General features: G+C 36.5%; 1 protein-coding gene across 5 annotated transcripts in view; it reads right to left on the reverse strand.

Moving 5' to 3' along the window:
* Positions 1–16,396, reverse strand: part of RGS7 (regulator of G protein signaling 7) — a 212,212-nt gene that overhangs the window by 43,572 nt on the left and 152,244 nt on the right. For all 5 annotated transcript variants that reach the window (XM_008493995.2, XM_030447138.1, XM_030447141.1 and 2 more), the window contains 3 exons: positions 11,235–11,299; positions 9,465–9,541; positions 9,269–9,350 (listed from right to left, as the gene is read on the reverse strand). In XM_008493995.2, the coding sequence (XP_008492217.1) occupies positions 9,269–9,350; positions 9,465–9,541; positions 11,235–11,299 (224 nt within the window). The remainder of the gene's footprint in view (positions 1–9,268; positions 9,351–9,464; positions 9,542–11,234; positions 11,300–16,396) is intronic.

Raw genomic sequence — 16,396 nt, forward strand, 5'->3', positions numbered from 1 at the left:
AACAGATTTCCTGGAAGACTTGAAACCTCTTCCATATGTGTAAATAGAATGCTTATTTCTTTCAGGATTAATATTCTGTATGAAAACAGTTCCCCTCTACACACACATTGGAAAGTCTTGTGACCTTGTGTATCGTATAGCAAGATCATACTCAGGGTAGAATTTGGCCCTCATCTGTTTTTAAATAGCTGGCTGAAAAACTGACATATTCAAAGAAAACAGTCTTTTTTCATCCATCTGTTAGCATGCTCTTATCTAAAGTACAAATGCCGTTGTATTCATTTACAGCAAAGGATATGTCAGTCCAGTCAAGATAAATTCACTACTGAGATAAAGGAATGCAGATAAATATATATATTAAAAAACAAACAACAAAACTCATACAAAAGATTTTTTAATCCCTAATTCAATTATTGGATAATCTCATTAGTATGAATTCCAAGCAGTACAACTTTGCACTGATGCTGTCTAGGAGGCTGCATAATAGGATTCTGCCAAGAAAAACAAGGGAAGAAAGAAGCTTCTGCTGCCAGGCAAGGAGGTCCAACAATTCCAGGTCCAAGAACTTTCAAGATTGGATCTGGCTACAGTAAACAACTGAAAACAACAACCACTTGAGAGTATGCTTAGTTAAGAAAAATCCACTTGATATTAATAATCTTTGCCTGATAACTGTGGCAACAGTGAATTAATTAATTAAGCCCTTGTAATAATGCTAACAGTGAATTAATTCTTTTGACATCTGTTGCAGCTCTCTGGGAGAATTGTTTATATGGAATAGGATGCTTTAGCCTGGTACACTTCCATCCAAATAGTGCAGAAGACCTAATACTTATAGTTTGATGTACAAAGTTGCCCACTCCAGTGGCCCTTTTCATTGCCTGGCTACATAGCCAGAATCAATTGCTATCACCATCTTTTTGTGTAACAACCTTTTTGTTCTGATTTACTTGTAGTTCTAATAAGTGTGAAATAGTCACCAGAAAATAAAATCATATACTTCAGTATAAGTTTTGATAGGTTTTTTTTTTTTTCCTTTCTTAAAATATATGGCACTTTAACTGTGAATCTACTTAAAGCCAGAATAACCAGAATTTTTCTTGTCTCTGCGAAAAATACACCCATGGATGTGGGAGGGAATAGGCTCATGCATTGCAATAGGCCTGGAAGTGTCTGTCTGTATTGCTGCTCTCTAGAAAATGATCTGAGGGAGAAGCTGAACATGAGTCAGCAGCAAATCCTTGCAGCAATGCAGACAAACCACAGACCCAGATGAATTAGCAGTAGCATAGCCAGCAGGCAAAAGACGTGGTTATTTCTTTCTACTCGTCATCATGATACATCAGGAATACCAAGACTGGTTTGGGGCTATGGAAACAACATGGGAAATAGATTCAAAACAGAAAAGTCCAACAAAGGAACAGATTTTTCTTTCTGCCTGCAAAAGGGGAGAGATAATGGTTCTTTTCTGCTGCCTAAAGGAGTTTTGCAGAGCTAGACCTATTCCAGACAGGAGACAATAATCAGAAATTGCAGTGAAGGAAATTCCTGTTAATTATAAAGAAATATTCTTCAGAATAAAGGACAAGTTTTTTTAAGAGAGGCTGTGAAACCTCCATCCTTGGTTATTTTCAAAGCTTGTTTAACCCAGGGCCTGGAAAATGTTCCTCAAGTTAGAAGTTAGCACTCCTTTGAGCAGGAGGTTGGACTAGAGAACCTCCAGATGTCTTCCTCAACCTACATTTCTCTGGTGAATCCTATGATCTTCACAAATGGCAGTGAGTGAAATTCAAATAAACCACCTTACAGAACATTCCAGCCGAGTACTCACAGCAATGTGAAATTCCTCACCCTGCCTTCTCACAACACTGGTGGTTGCTCCATTACTGCTGCCCCTGTTCTCTGCCAGCCTGTGCTGTGTACTCAACCCATGCAAGCAAACCTGGTGGTAATTTAAGGAAATGTAATTTCACAGCCTCTTAAGCTAAAAATGCAGAAAATTATTTGTTTTGCAAGTATGGGTAACTTGGTAATTTGATGTCAACAGACTAAATTTCAAGATCTCCAGGCTTTCAAAAATTAAACATTACAAATTTAAGTAATGGATGTGGATATAAGCATGATAGATCTTGGCTTCCACTTGGAAAAAATAAAGTGATACATAAACATAAAGACAAGGCAGAGACTGAAAGTTGCCTTTTACATTATTTGTAATAGCAGACTATCACAATTCAGGAAGACTATTCAGACTATTCACTATTCAGGAAGCTCAAAATTTGAAATTTCCTGAGCATGAAATGTTAGCATTGCCTTCTGCAGAAATCTAGTCTGCAATTCTGTCACTTTTATGAGAAAGGAGTTTACTAGCCCTCAGCTGTCATTATTCATATCCCTCACTTCAAAGTAGGCAAAGAAAGCTAACTAGGCAGTGCATGATAAGGAAAATATCAGAGTTTATCCTTATATGGAGTATTTATATTCCAGTTTATTTGTGTAGTTATCTAAATAGTGAATTGTTAAAAATCATGAGGAAAATAAGGGCATGAAAGATTATAAAAAAGAAATGAGGAAAGAAAAAAATTCCAGTGGTATTCAGCTGAAAGATAAACACCAAAGGAGTTATTTGTTGTAGGAATACCTATCTTGATTCTGGTTATGGGGAAAAGTTGTGGTTTTGTTATCTTTTCTTCTCATCAAAGTCTAGCATCAAAGAAGACATTAACATTTTTAATTGAGTAAGTTGTCAGTAATTGCTAAAACAGAGGCTCTCACAGAGCAAAACACAGGTTATATTCTCCTGCAATGCACCAATTTTTTTTATTTCCTAGCAAGGGATGTTATTGGAGAGTGCAGAGCCTGCTAAGGCTTATACAGAAATGTTGAGGTTTAGGCAGAGGTTATTTATATATTCTGGGATTTAACCCCATTTTATGCACTTCAGGATCACTGAGTAAACAGGTTTTGCAGTAGAAGAGCTGTAGCATTTACAACTTTTCTGGTGCAATAGAAGTGTCTCAGAGAAACATTTCAAATGTGCTGAGTACAAGTGCTCTGGCCTTTTAAAAGGATTTTGAAAACCAGATGTTATCTTAGGGTCAAGACAGGGGAGGGCTGCACATTCACAACGCTTTGGAAATTTCAGAAAACTCTTTTCCTGGTGATTATCTCACAGGACATAAAAGCTTTTTTTTTAAAAAGTAGCTCACTTTATAAATATTAGATCAATCAACCTCAACTGTGATGGAAAAATAAACTCAGTAGCCATAGCTGCCATAAAATTTTGGAGGAATGTGTATAGATGCTGCTTGGAGGGGGGAGCTCATTGCTGCACCACCCAAGGCAGTAAAGCCAAAGCAGTGATTACAGGGCTTGGGCTACTAAAACCTCTTTCTTTTGGCTGGAAAAATCTCTTGTTACTTATAACTGAAGCACTTAATCATGGGTTTAATTTATAATCACCTAGGTGTACCTTATCTGAAACACTCTAATAAACTTTAGTAGCCTCTTCAAAAGTCTATGGCTTAATTACAATTTCCACTCAGTTCAGCAGTTCTTTGAAAAGAACTCAGAGAAATCAAGTGTGTAAGCATTGGGACTTTGCTTGACAATATCTTTAGTGACAAGATCCCCAGTAAATCAGCAGATGTCTGAAGAAAGAAGAAAAATATTATGATGAGTTTAATTATTAGGAAACAAGTGATGGATGTTTTAATTTTTTTCTTTAATAAATTTTGCAGCTTATGCCCCATCTATCAGAAATGTAGCATAACCCAATAATTACAAGCTCTAAATTAATTTGGGTGAGTATTCTTATTGCAGGGAATTAATATAGTCTTTGTCCCACAGTTGAAATTGATGATACCAGATACTTTTTTCATTATTATTTTAAACAATTATTATTTCTTATTTTAATTACTATATTATTTTTATTATATTATTTTTACATCTGTGGTTTAGATGAATTATTGTTATTTAAATAATAAATAATTATTCCTTATTTGTTCATTGAGCAGGCATTTAAGACCATAGAATGTTCAATGTTAAATCTTATTGAACTGCTTCTTACAAAGGATGTGTCTTAATAGGCAAGAATTAATAAAAGCTTTGTTAAGATTAAATATTCTCTTCTGTTGAAGAGAATTATACAGGCTGCATAGAACAGCATAGAATGCATTTAAATGCCCAATATATATCCTCATTAGATAATTTAATTTTTACTCATTAAGGAACAGAGATAAATATAAAGCTCCAGACTCATTAAATTGAAATAAACGAGCAATAAACCTGATTGTGTCATCCACAACAAAGCTATTGATGCAGGAATAACAAATTCTTGATAAAATGCAGAGACAGGGATAGGCATTTAAGTAAAAAGTTTAACCCACTATAAACAGCCCCACATGAAGAACAGAAAACTTGCCTTTTGGACCAGTTACTGAAATCAATATATGCTGTATTCAAGGATTTATTTGAAGATCACTGTCTTATCTAAATAGCAATAATTCCACTGCTTAATCAAAACATGGCATGGAGATGAAATTAATGGATAAAAGTTTAGCTATGAGTTGTTTCTCTTGTCAGGACAAGACAAATGAAGTTCAAAGACAATCAGACAAATGAGAGATGATCTATTAATTTGATCGTGACTTAATTATGTTTGCAGCATGGGAAAATTCAGGTGGATTTCAAACTAAGAGATGGGAAGTGTCACTTAGCATGGAATTTAGGATCACTTAACTTTTCAAAGATTTTCAGCATCTTTCCAAACTAGAACCTATGCTGTGCCAGTTTTCCTGTTTCTATCTATTAGTCTGCTCAAACTAGACTTCAGACCTTCCCTAAGCAGTATCAGACACACAAGGAATCCCAGTGGCTGTACAAATCAAGGACCTGCTTGGAACAGGAGAAAAAAAAAATCAAGAAAGATAATACTAATAAATTAGACACATGCAAAGCCACCTGTTTAATGTACACATCACTACAGAAGTTGGATCACATGATTTAGATTTGTTTCCTGGAGATGTTTAAAGATGTTACCGAAAATGTTATGATAAAGCAGACAGAAACATTTCCTGGAAAAACAAGTGACTGGCCCCAAAAAGCACAGGATTTATGCAAAGTGTGGAATGAAGGACTGTTCCTCCTTAGCTAAGTTAAATTCATTCTTTTTCTGAGTTTTTATCTTGAAGGACAGGGTGGAAAAGTCATTAAAAACCAAAAGCAATGAAAGAAAAGAAAACTGAGAAGAAATAACAAATATTGCTGCCCAACACTAGATGCCTGGTAATTTTAACTACTGGCTCAGATGGTAAGGGTCGTGTTCAGTCCAACTAAAATATAATTTTAAACTATAAACAGATAAAATAAGATTAATAGAGATACATTCACATAAAAATACTAAATAGAGAGGCAAGAGTTGTGTGATGTGTGACAATGTTTAACGAAAATTAAAGATCACATTTTCCTAGTTTGCTACTGGGAAACTAGGGCATGAAACCCCCAAATGCAGGACTCACACATGTTTCTGAACTTTGCATCACCAGTGCATTATCCTTAAACCACACCTGTCCTTAATATTGTTTCTGTCCTTACCAGACACACCCACCCCAGATAATTTCTGTAACTGTTAAATAACACGGTTGCTCATTTGGCTTTCAGAGGAAAAGTTTCTTTCACCTTATTACAGTTAGAAAGAATCCAGATGACCTTCAGAAGCAAAGGATACTTCCCTCATTATCTTCTGAATTAATCTGAATCTTAAGTACCTAACAGGCCTTTGCTGTGGATTTAATTTAAACCACATCAATGTGTAAGGAAGAAAAGTGAATCATTGGCAGTAGAAAGATTGGAGCTGTACCTGCTCACTAGCTGCAGCTGCCCTGTTCATACCATGTGTGATGTGGGGTTGAGAATTTTCAAAGGATTTACTGGTTTAGTACCTGTTTGTCCCTTATAACAAGTGTAAGATTATGAGTTTTAAACAGAGATAATAATTCAGGAAAGCCATGAGCTTTTTTATAGAGACAATAATCAGAAGCATGACATTTTTTGTCAAATAAGAGGGGGTTCTTAATTTCTTTTGCTTGGAAGGACCTGACTTCCCTGATTTAGTTTGATTTGTTACTGCTTTTTGACTTAATCCTCCTGACCCATTTTCTCAGTTCCATAGTCTGTTATTGATAAAAGGTTCAAAATTAAGAAAATTGTACACTTTCTAGGCATGTGGAAAGAAAAGGAAGGCTTTAAAGGTAAGTTTACTCTGCTATAAAAAGAGAAATGCAGCACTGTATGTCAATGATATTAATCTCTGAGATGTGTTAGGTACTGGCTATACCTTAAAACTAATACCATTGATTTTATCCTAAGTCTGCTGTCCAGGATCTCAAGTGAGTTTGTAGAGCTCTCCCTGACACACATTTCCATGGTTTTACCGTGATTGGTATCTGAACTTCTAAGATTAAATTTATTTCAGGAATGTCTCTGCAGGCTGTAGTGCTGACAGCTGAAGCTCAGTCATGTTCTTTCTAGCTGCATGCTCCATAAAGTAGCAACTGGAAGTTACAGAAATGATTGAGATTGCACTCCATGTTAGACTAAAATACAAGGAAAATAAGAGAAAATAAATACACAGTGAAACTACAGTTACATAAATATTGGAATGGAAAATGATCAGTGAGATATCAAAACTTTTCTCCTAACTGACTCTCAAAAGAAAACTGAAGATCAGGTAAATTACTTGAAAAAAATCCTCTCCCAATCTCTACTTTCTCTCATTCATCTCTAAGCATCATCTCACTCTGAAAATGCAGGAAAACATTAAGGACACAAGCCAGACAGCTGATCAAAAATAACAGCCATGATGACTTTCAAGCATTTGTCTGTCTCTTAGACTATGGTATAAATCTTCTGGAGCCTCTGTAACCACCTGCAGGATTGACTTTTATAAAAGAGCAGTGCTTTTTAATGGAAATGCTCTCTACACATGAAACCTTGGTTCCTTTCCTTTATTTCAGACCATCACAGTGATAGTTCTGATCCCCAAATCATGCTCTTTTTCTACAACTACACTTTCATGGTTTCACAGTAATATTGTTCTTTTTTCATGTCTCCCACTCCTGTAGTGCACTGCTGCACTGCCCTTTTGGACTGATGACATCCCTCACTCTTCTATCTCTTTGATTGCCTAAAAGAATCTCTTTTTTTAAAGTAAAATTCAGATTAATATTCATAGATTATGTTTTAAATGTAAAGTCTCTGTAACAGCACTGTAGCCAGGAAGGTGAGAAATAAAGCAGCTAGGGACTAGGACACCTGCAAAAAACCCAGAAGATATTTATTTACTCACCTAAAACCAAATTATTAGTATTTAGTCCTCAAAATTCCTTTAATTAAATTGGGGTGTGTTTTAACAATATTGTCACTGCCCCTGGTGTCTGATTTTTTTATCAAAAGATAAAAATATATAAATAAAACAACCATTAACCCAGATTCTCAACCAAACAGCTCATTTTCCGAAATTTGCTCCAATGCAGCAACATTTTTGTGAGCTTCTGATGGAGGGCCTTAAAAAGCCATTAGAAATTGTAATTAGCTCTAGCATCACTTCCTCTTTTCAGTATGACCCTCTTTTATTTTATATTCTTTTTAATAGAAGCTTCTGGATTTTACTGTGACAGTAAATCCAAAATGTTTTCAAAATAAGAATTTAATTAACTAGTGAGACGAGTTGGTTAGTCAAAGTATCAACCTCTCTGTTCATTTATTTATATCCCCTAAAGTCAGAAGCCTACATTGCTGACTGTATCCTTTGCCTCTGATATTTCCCAGGTATGTCTACAGCCATATTAAAAACATCTGCTGGACCATGCAGATGGACTTGGCCACAGTTAAGCCAAAGCTCTTAATTAAATCCAATTCCTCTTGTCCTGGTTCCTTTTGTGCTCTCCTTATTGTCTGCCTTTATCTTAACTTGAAACTTCAACAATTCATCTTCTCTTCTAAACCTGGAAATAATATCTCATTCTCAGTTTCAAAACACTTAGATCCATTTCAGCAGCCAATATAAAAACTGTCTGCCTCTTCTAAGTTCTCAGGTCCATCAAAACTTTCTGTCTATTCTGTTTATAGCTCCTATCAACAGCAGATGGCAGATTGTTTTCTGTCCTTCTTCACCATTTTATGTCACTAACTAAATAATAATGTCCCACTCTTGTATCTAATGCCTGTGGTTTGAATCTTTCATGTCAAATAATTTTGTCTACCTGTTCCTACAGCTACCAAGGAAGAAATCCTGCCTCAAAATCCATTTCTTATGCTGCTCTTTCAATTCCACAGTCTCAAATGCAAGCTGACCCTGTCCCAGTTTATTGGTTTTATTTGAATCTTTCTCACTGTATTCCCCTCTTCTACATGTATCATCAATTTCACTTTACTTCCCCAAACAATTAGGTTTAGTCAAGTATTTCTTCCTAGAGTCACAAAGGAAGACATAGTTAATATTCAGATTCATTGGTAGTCATACCAAACTCTGTAACACAAAAAATGGAAGCTGAAATCTAGCCAAGGGAAACATATATAATTCTGTACTCAATTAAAAAAAAAAAAAAAAAAAAAGTAGGATTATTGAGTTCTCACAGTTTCATTAGATGTCTTGTGACATTTGTCATTATTTTTAGTTTTAGATCTCAAATGTAGCTGATTATGTAATACTCCTTTTTTTTTTTTAATTTTGTTTCAGATGGACTTTGACAAGTGACTCAGAAAAATCTTGCTTAGAAAAATCTTGTGCATGACTCCCACAGCTCAAACCCAACAATATCTGTTATGCACATTAAAAATAGCTTGGAAGTATGACCAGAGTGAAGTTGAAAGGCTTAGCAAGCAAAAAAGCAGATTCAAAAAAACAAAAATAGATTTTTTAAAAGGTATTTTTAGCTACGCTGATAATTTTGGTTGTGTGACTCACACTTTGGGGAAGCATTTGAGACAGTAATAATCTAAGATAGCTACCTTCTGATTCAGGAAATCAGACACAACAAGTCTACTCACAGAAACCCCCCAACTGAGTGTACATGTATTTGCAGTCATCAGTAGTAGAATGAAAAAACTACAGATGCTGGGAAAAAAAAAAAAAAAAAAAAAAAAAAAAAGGGAGGTAGGCCCCAAAGCCCAACCCTTTTACTTGTTCTCAGGTGACACCAATGCTCCACAGAAGCTGGCACTTTTTAGTGTCCCTGCTGATAGGCAGAGCCACCCCAGCAGCACTCACCACCGGCCGGTGCACATCCCAGAACGCTCGCTCCTGGCTGTCAAGAATCTTCCTCTCTATTTTGTCTCTCTTCTTGTCCACTCTGTCAGTGTCAGAGGATGTTTAAAAGATAGTGTTAATGGCAGTAATTTTAACATAAGAAGTGTCCTTCAAAAAGCATGCAAACCCCAAACTCCTAATTTTCAGGGAAACTTACTTTGCCTGTGCTTCAGCTTGCATAAAAATAAATTCCCATTTCCGAGCAAATGCTCGCTGTAGCCTGGCCAAACTCTCCTGAAAATACAGCAAAATTTCAGTGGGTTAGGTTATAAGTTATTTATTATTTAATAGCTTTTAGCTTATCTTTCCCTCCTCCCCTCACCCCCTCCCGAGATGCGATACAAGGAATTTATCTGTGCCAGTTTAAATGTACCTTACTTAGCTGATAGAAAGTCTTCATTTTGGAGGTCTTATTATTTTAGTTTTGAAACTTAATGACAAAAGTGGTGCAACCTTCAGCAGAACATGGGATTTCTAGGGGTTCACTGAGTAATTTTGTAACGATACAAAGAAAAATCCTTCTTTTGAAAGAACCTAATACTGAAAGATGGCAGAAATTTCCATGCTAAATGACCCATATGACAATTCCCATGAGTCATCTATAAAACTGGTTTGGATTGAATAATGTTGGCTGCCTATTAATTTATTTAAAATACAACAATAAGTCATCAATAATTTGGTAGTATAGGAATCCTCTAAGACCTCCACAGCTATCCTAATTTTACAAAAATACAAATTACAGTTCTTCTGTACTGTACAGAAAATTTGTATCTCCCACACTTTACAAGTGTAAGATGTATGATATCCTAGAGGGAGGATATATGGTAACAGGAAAAATTTTGTAAAATCTTAACAAAAATCTTTTCTCCAATGATGCTAGAACAGCTTCACTGTAACAAGCTTTTCCATTCTCTCTCTACTTCTAATGGCATCAGCATGTGATCTGTCAACATGGAGAAGGCTGAAGTTCTTCCTATCTTCCTCCAAAAAGATCCTAATTACCTTTGTGCATTTCTTTTACAGAGACTAAGTGAAAAATTGTCTTAAATTTCCTGACAAAAAGTGTTGCTTTAAGTGCATTTCTATGCACTGCAAATGCATCTCTGTGACATACTTGCTGAAAATAAAGAGTGCAGAGAGTGGAGATTTTCTAGAGACCTTGTCAATACCAGTAAAGGCTCTTGTGGACTGTATTTTGGAGATGGATTTTCTAAGGCATGTAAAGTATAAAATTATGCATACCCCACAGTGCAGAACACTGAAAAGCAAGCTTGTGCCAGAAGATGCAATAAAGTGTGTCAGCATGGTGCTGAGGCTGGAGTCTCTGGCATATTGAGAGGCCTGGTAAACTACCATGCTATCATGTCACAGGAACACAGCTGGACAGCTTTCAGTGCAGAGACAGGGCTGTTCATGAATTTTATGTTGACATTCTCATAAAAAATTCAGGAACTTCTGGGGGGATGTGGATGGAATTCAAGACCTCTTTCTCCTTAGCAAGCATCATCCTCATCAGCTGATCACACTCCCTCTTTCGCAGGGTCTTCCTAGCCCCAATTATCTTACCTTGCCTGGGGCACAGCATCACGTTCAGGGAGTGGGAAGTTCCTCTTTGCCTCTCATCTAACTGATTGGATGAGGGCTCAAGTGCCAGCATAACTTTTAAGAATGAGATTTATATTTCTACAGCTACCAAGTGCTTTTGAAAATGTTGCCAGAGATCCATCATTCAAACCTTAGACAGTGAAGAGCATAATTGTGCTTCCAAACCCTCGTGGTGAATCTGGAATTTGTGTCAGACCCACACACAGGTAAAAGTTGATAACTAATAAATTTTCACACATGTCTATAGTTTTCATGCTCAACATTATTTCACATACTCAGCATTAGGACCAGCAGAGAAATTTAGTTTTTCCCAGGTACTTACAGCTTCATAGTCTGCTAGCTCTAGCCTTGCCTTGTTTTGCATCGTCCGCTTGCAGAGGTAAACAGCTGGAACAGAAGAAAATAACTCAGAATTTGCTACAATCTCACAAACTCATCAGATCAGAAATCTAGAGGCTTCATCTAGATTTTACTGCTAGCTTGTTTGTTGTTTTGATTTCTCTGTCTCCTAAAAAGCTTTAAATACAGGATCAATGCTAACAGTACTGTAGCTGAAATGAAGAGTTAGATACAAAGATTCATTAAATAATTATAAAATGTGCTTTATGCAACAGACATCATATACAAAATGCATGAGATACTTGGGGTGAGGTTGGCCAGAGTACAAGCACATTTAAGAAAAAAATGGCAAAAACATTTTTAATTTGTGCATGTATAACTCATAATGCATAAGCATTTTATAAGAAGCTACTGCTATATTAATTAATTAATTAAGTAGGTTTTTAAGAACCAGTATGCGTGGTACTTAGCTTTAGTTATTTTTATTTTGTATTTAGAAATAAAAAAAATTCAACCTAAGATATTAGCCAAAAAACTAATTCGAGATAAAATTAATTTCTCATATAGTATAATCTGCTGTAATCACTATTTTAAACAGAAGATAATGTAAGATGAAAAAACAAACAAAAAACCCAAAAAACCAACAAAAAACCCAACAACTTTGTGGTGTATTAGATATAATGAGAAAATATATTCTTTCATTGATTTTCTAGTCTTCAGCCTTCACCTCATTCAGACAGAGCACGAAGTAATCAAATGGAATATTGACAGCTTAATATTGAAAGGACACCTGGATGAAAATGAAACTTAAGGCTACATAAACACCACAGTGGTTTGAATCACACTGCCTGATCCTGAATTCTTTATGCACTCCACTACCCTTGAATAAAATGCATTTCCTGTCGACTTGCTTTTGCAATGGATACTTCACATCAGCTCTAAGTATTGTACAGCTTCCCCTCAACACTGAGTGCAACACAGTTCCTTATTATGCAATATTTACTCCATTTTGTCAGAGCACCTTTTCTTGTGTGAAACAGAGGAATCTTTTGATGAATCAGGTAAGAAACCTTTACCTTATCTGCAGTCTCCACAATCAACAAAAAGAGTCCCTGTTTACAGGTTGGGGGTAGGAATGTTCCCACTTTCTGACTCTCAGCTCATCCACTACAGGAGCAAAGGGGAATAATCTCTCATAAGAGCTTAACTCTTGCAATCACTCAGAAGAAGGAAGTGCTCATCTTACATTTAGCTTTGATTTTTAAGGTTGTCAGATCAATTATATATTTTAAAGCTCCATGGAAACATATCTGACAAGTTACCTCAAATACATGCAAACCTACTCCAGTGGATGCTATTTCAGTGGAACTGAGGACAAGCAGCTTCAATAACTCCAGCTGCAGTTACATGTGTTACTCAATATAAAATGGAGTTATATTTTAATGCAGCTTTTGTGTATTTTTTTTCCTTATGTGTGTGTTACCTGGTCTATTTTTATTCACACTTTTTTCAGTTCCCACTGCCATAAGAAGCCAAGGCCTCTTTCTCTATTCCCTCCATTCCCATATTCCCTCTGGTTCCAAAGTGATCTCTGTGTCTACAAAATCTACAAATACAGACACAAAGCCACATCACACACCAACTCCAGCAAACAAACAGTTTCTATAGCCTCAGTTTCTGTGCATTTTAATATCATTATACACTTACACTAGTGCATTGGCATTCATGCTGAAATGTCACAAAAAGATGAGAGGATGAATTCTGGATCTTCTGTACCTAGGCTGCATCCACAATCAGTACAGTGGTTAAGAGAATACTGAAGAGAAAATTGGTCTTTGTTATTTAGTTCCTTTTATGGTGAGGATATTTTCTCTTTGTTATCTGTTATTTCATTGAATGAGAAAATAATTACTAAATCATTTGAGAATATAAGCAATAAAATACACACTTAATAGAAAGCTGTAAACAGTTCTGGGAATTCTAGGGGTCACATTTTGTCTAGTCCAACAAGTCTAACACCATCAGAACAGAATCACAACAAAGTACCTGTTTTCTGTATTTGATCAAGCCCTTGTAAACCACATTCTCATGGTCCCTGAAGAGGCATCTTTAGTTAGCTTAGCACTGACATGGGTCCCATTGGAGGTATACTTGGGCATTAGCATCTCCTACCTCCAACAAAAACTGTTGCTGCAGAGGTGGCAGACTGTCCCTCTTTCTGCCAGGATAGGTTTTAAAAAGAAAGCATCTTCAGCTGACAGAGATCTCAGCACTGGCAAAATGATGACCAAGTCACTAGGTGTAGGAGAGAGGAATTGTCTTGCCACACTGTTCACCTAGTGCTGTATCTCAGGAAACCCCTGTCTTCACTGTGTGACAGTACCACAGTATTTTGTCTGCAGGGTTCTTTTAAGGGCACTTTTTGGTCAAGGTCCATGGCAAATATAAGAACGAGCTGGTTTTGTTTTTTTTTCATTATGAACATATCTTAGCCAAAAAATCATGTTCTAGTCATCTCCCAGACAACTTTCTCTGGATTATCCAGACCCCCTCCACTTCAGGAGTCTAAAGTTTACATTACCTGTGGTTTCAATTCTTCATGTCAGAAACGTTTCTATGTGCCAGTGTGGATAAGGCAGAATATGCCCCAGAAAAATTTAGTTATCTGGGAAATACAACATAGCCACTTGTGTATAAGAAAATAGTCCTGAATGACATTCCTGGTCTTTGACTCTATTTACTGCCATTGCAATGTGCTAACAACCACATCCTTATTATAGAAGTGCATGTTTGAGCATCTGAATCTATTTAAGAGCTATTTGTAGTCACGTGAGAATATGGCAGCAGCTCAGAAATCTGAGTTCATCAGTTCACACTCTTGTTACCATATGCTTTGACTTGTCTTTAATAAAATTCCCTAGCACATTGGAAAGCAAGAAGAATGTGAAAATCAATTTTTTTTCATCCAGAACAGGATGAGGACACAAAGAAATGAGTTTTTTTCCTCCCGACTTTTAGAGCAGTGAGCTCCAAAATACAGCTCCCATCTTTCACTGGTATCTCATTTTCTGCATCAAAACACATGTGAATTAACTGGTTGAGTCCAGTAGTTTGACCTTGAGCATCTGGGAAGGATGTCAGTCAGCCCTGTTTCTCTCACAAAGCAGAGTCAAAAGCCTTCAACACTTCAGAGAATGACAGTATCTGCTGTTCTAATTTGACTGTAGTTGCCAGTGCTTTATGGCTTCATACAGAAGTGCTATCTGCAGAAATGTTTTCCAACTAAAAGCTATTCTATTTCTCCACTCATTTAATTTTATCTGTCCCTCCCCCAGGTTCCTGCTCAGGGCTCTCAGAACACCAAAGAGCTGTGACTGCTCTGAGAAGGGGCTAAAGCCCAGCTACTTCCCCAGGTTTCTGCTTGAGCTACACTGTAGATGCACTTCAAATCATCCCAGTAACTTATCAATGCTGCCTTGGCCTCCTGCCTTGACCTGGGACCTCCCTGCTCATTTGAGACTTTATTGGTGAGAACATTTCTCCTGCCTTCTCTGCACCCACCCTCAGTTCCTTCTCACCTTCCATTGTGGAGCTGCCCACCCTTGCAGCTGCCCGACAAGGTTGCTGAAAAATGCTTTACATATGGATGAATGATACACAAGGAACAGAGTCTGATTAAAAACCTCAGTTTGCTAAATATGGATTGCCACATACACTCTTATTTTAGAGCCAGTGTATTCTGATGGATTTTGCAATCAACATAATTGCCTCCACTAAAGTGAATTATATATTAGGTTATATAGCTCAAGCTTTAGAAGAGACTGATTATCATGAGAAAAAAGATTTGCCAATAATTTTAAAGGTGATATTAATAAGCAGCATTTTCTAATGAAATATAGCCAGTGATGTTTACAAATGGGCATCTGAACCACAAAGCAGTACTAAAGCACACTTTGATAGCTATGAAGTAAATACAGAATAGAGGCTCTTGAAAATTCTGTTCAGGCATTCATAAAATGTGGGCAATGTGAGAGTTTAAAGTGAGACTGCAAAATGTTCTAGAAAGAGTTGCATGAAGAGGGCGTCAGGATTTTCCCTCTAGCAAGGGAATTTTAAAATGTTACACAAAAAAATAATCCATTTTAATAGTTATCTTTTTTTCCTATTCTTGTCTTTTCACTTGTACTTGATGTTTCTCTGTAGATTTTTTTTCTTTAAATAAGATCATGGTGGTAATGACAGGTTTCATTCTGAATCAAGAAAGTGGACTGAATATATAATATTCACTTATGGAACAAAAAAAAAAACCAAACCTAAACCAAGAACTTTCACTTAGAAGTTCAAGTGGGGAATTTAAGCTTGTTGCTAAACAGGGGCATTGCCTCTCACTGCAACAGAGAAAAAGCCTCATCTAAATTCAGTGGATGAACAACCGAGCCTCTGAAGACCATGGATAACACCACCTACTCATCAACCATCCTGTACACAAACTTAAACTCCTTATATAATTGTCCCAGTGGTGTTACAGCTTGATTCAGCCCCAGATCGTGAGCAGAACTTTCAGTGAGCACTCATTATCTCCAGAGGCCAGATTAAATTTATACTCTCTGTGACTCAAAATTCTGGTTTCAGGCTCAGTGTGTATATGTCTCGTCAGTATTTAAAGGGCAAGGAAAACTGAAAGTACTGTAAGGTCTTAGGGATTTAATCTGCCCTTTGGCAATCAGAAGTTTTCTTCCATATGTGAATGTATGTGTCAGATGGAGCATTAGAGCACACAACATGCAGGATGGGGTAAAAACTATGTTACTTAGGAAAGGATATCTAGGCCTATTTTATATCATCTTTAGGTCGCTTCTGCTTTTCCTCAATAAACAAAAATAATTCCTGCTCTTTGAACTATTGAGTTTCACCTGGTCTTAAAAAAGATGACAGCTTTTAGATCTACCTAGAAAAGAACTATTCTCTTAGTAAATGCCAATAACACTAAGTTAGAAAAAGGCCATGGTTGCTCCTGTGCACTAAATTGCCAACTGGTCAAAAATATAACTTCTGAAACATTCTTACCTTTCTCCACTTTTTACTCCACACTATTTCTATAACATTTAAACAGTGCAATTTGATTATAGATTTAGAAGGGTAGAC

The sequence above is a fragment of the Calypte anna genome, chromosome 3 (assembly GCF_003957555.1).
Source record: "Calypte anna isolate BGI_N300 chromosome 3, bCalAnn1_v1.p, whole genome shotgun sequence".
NCBI lineage: Eukaryota > Metazoa > Chordata > Aves > Apodiformes > Trochilidae > Calypte > Calypte anna.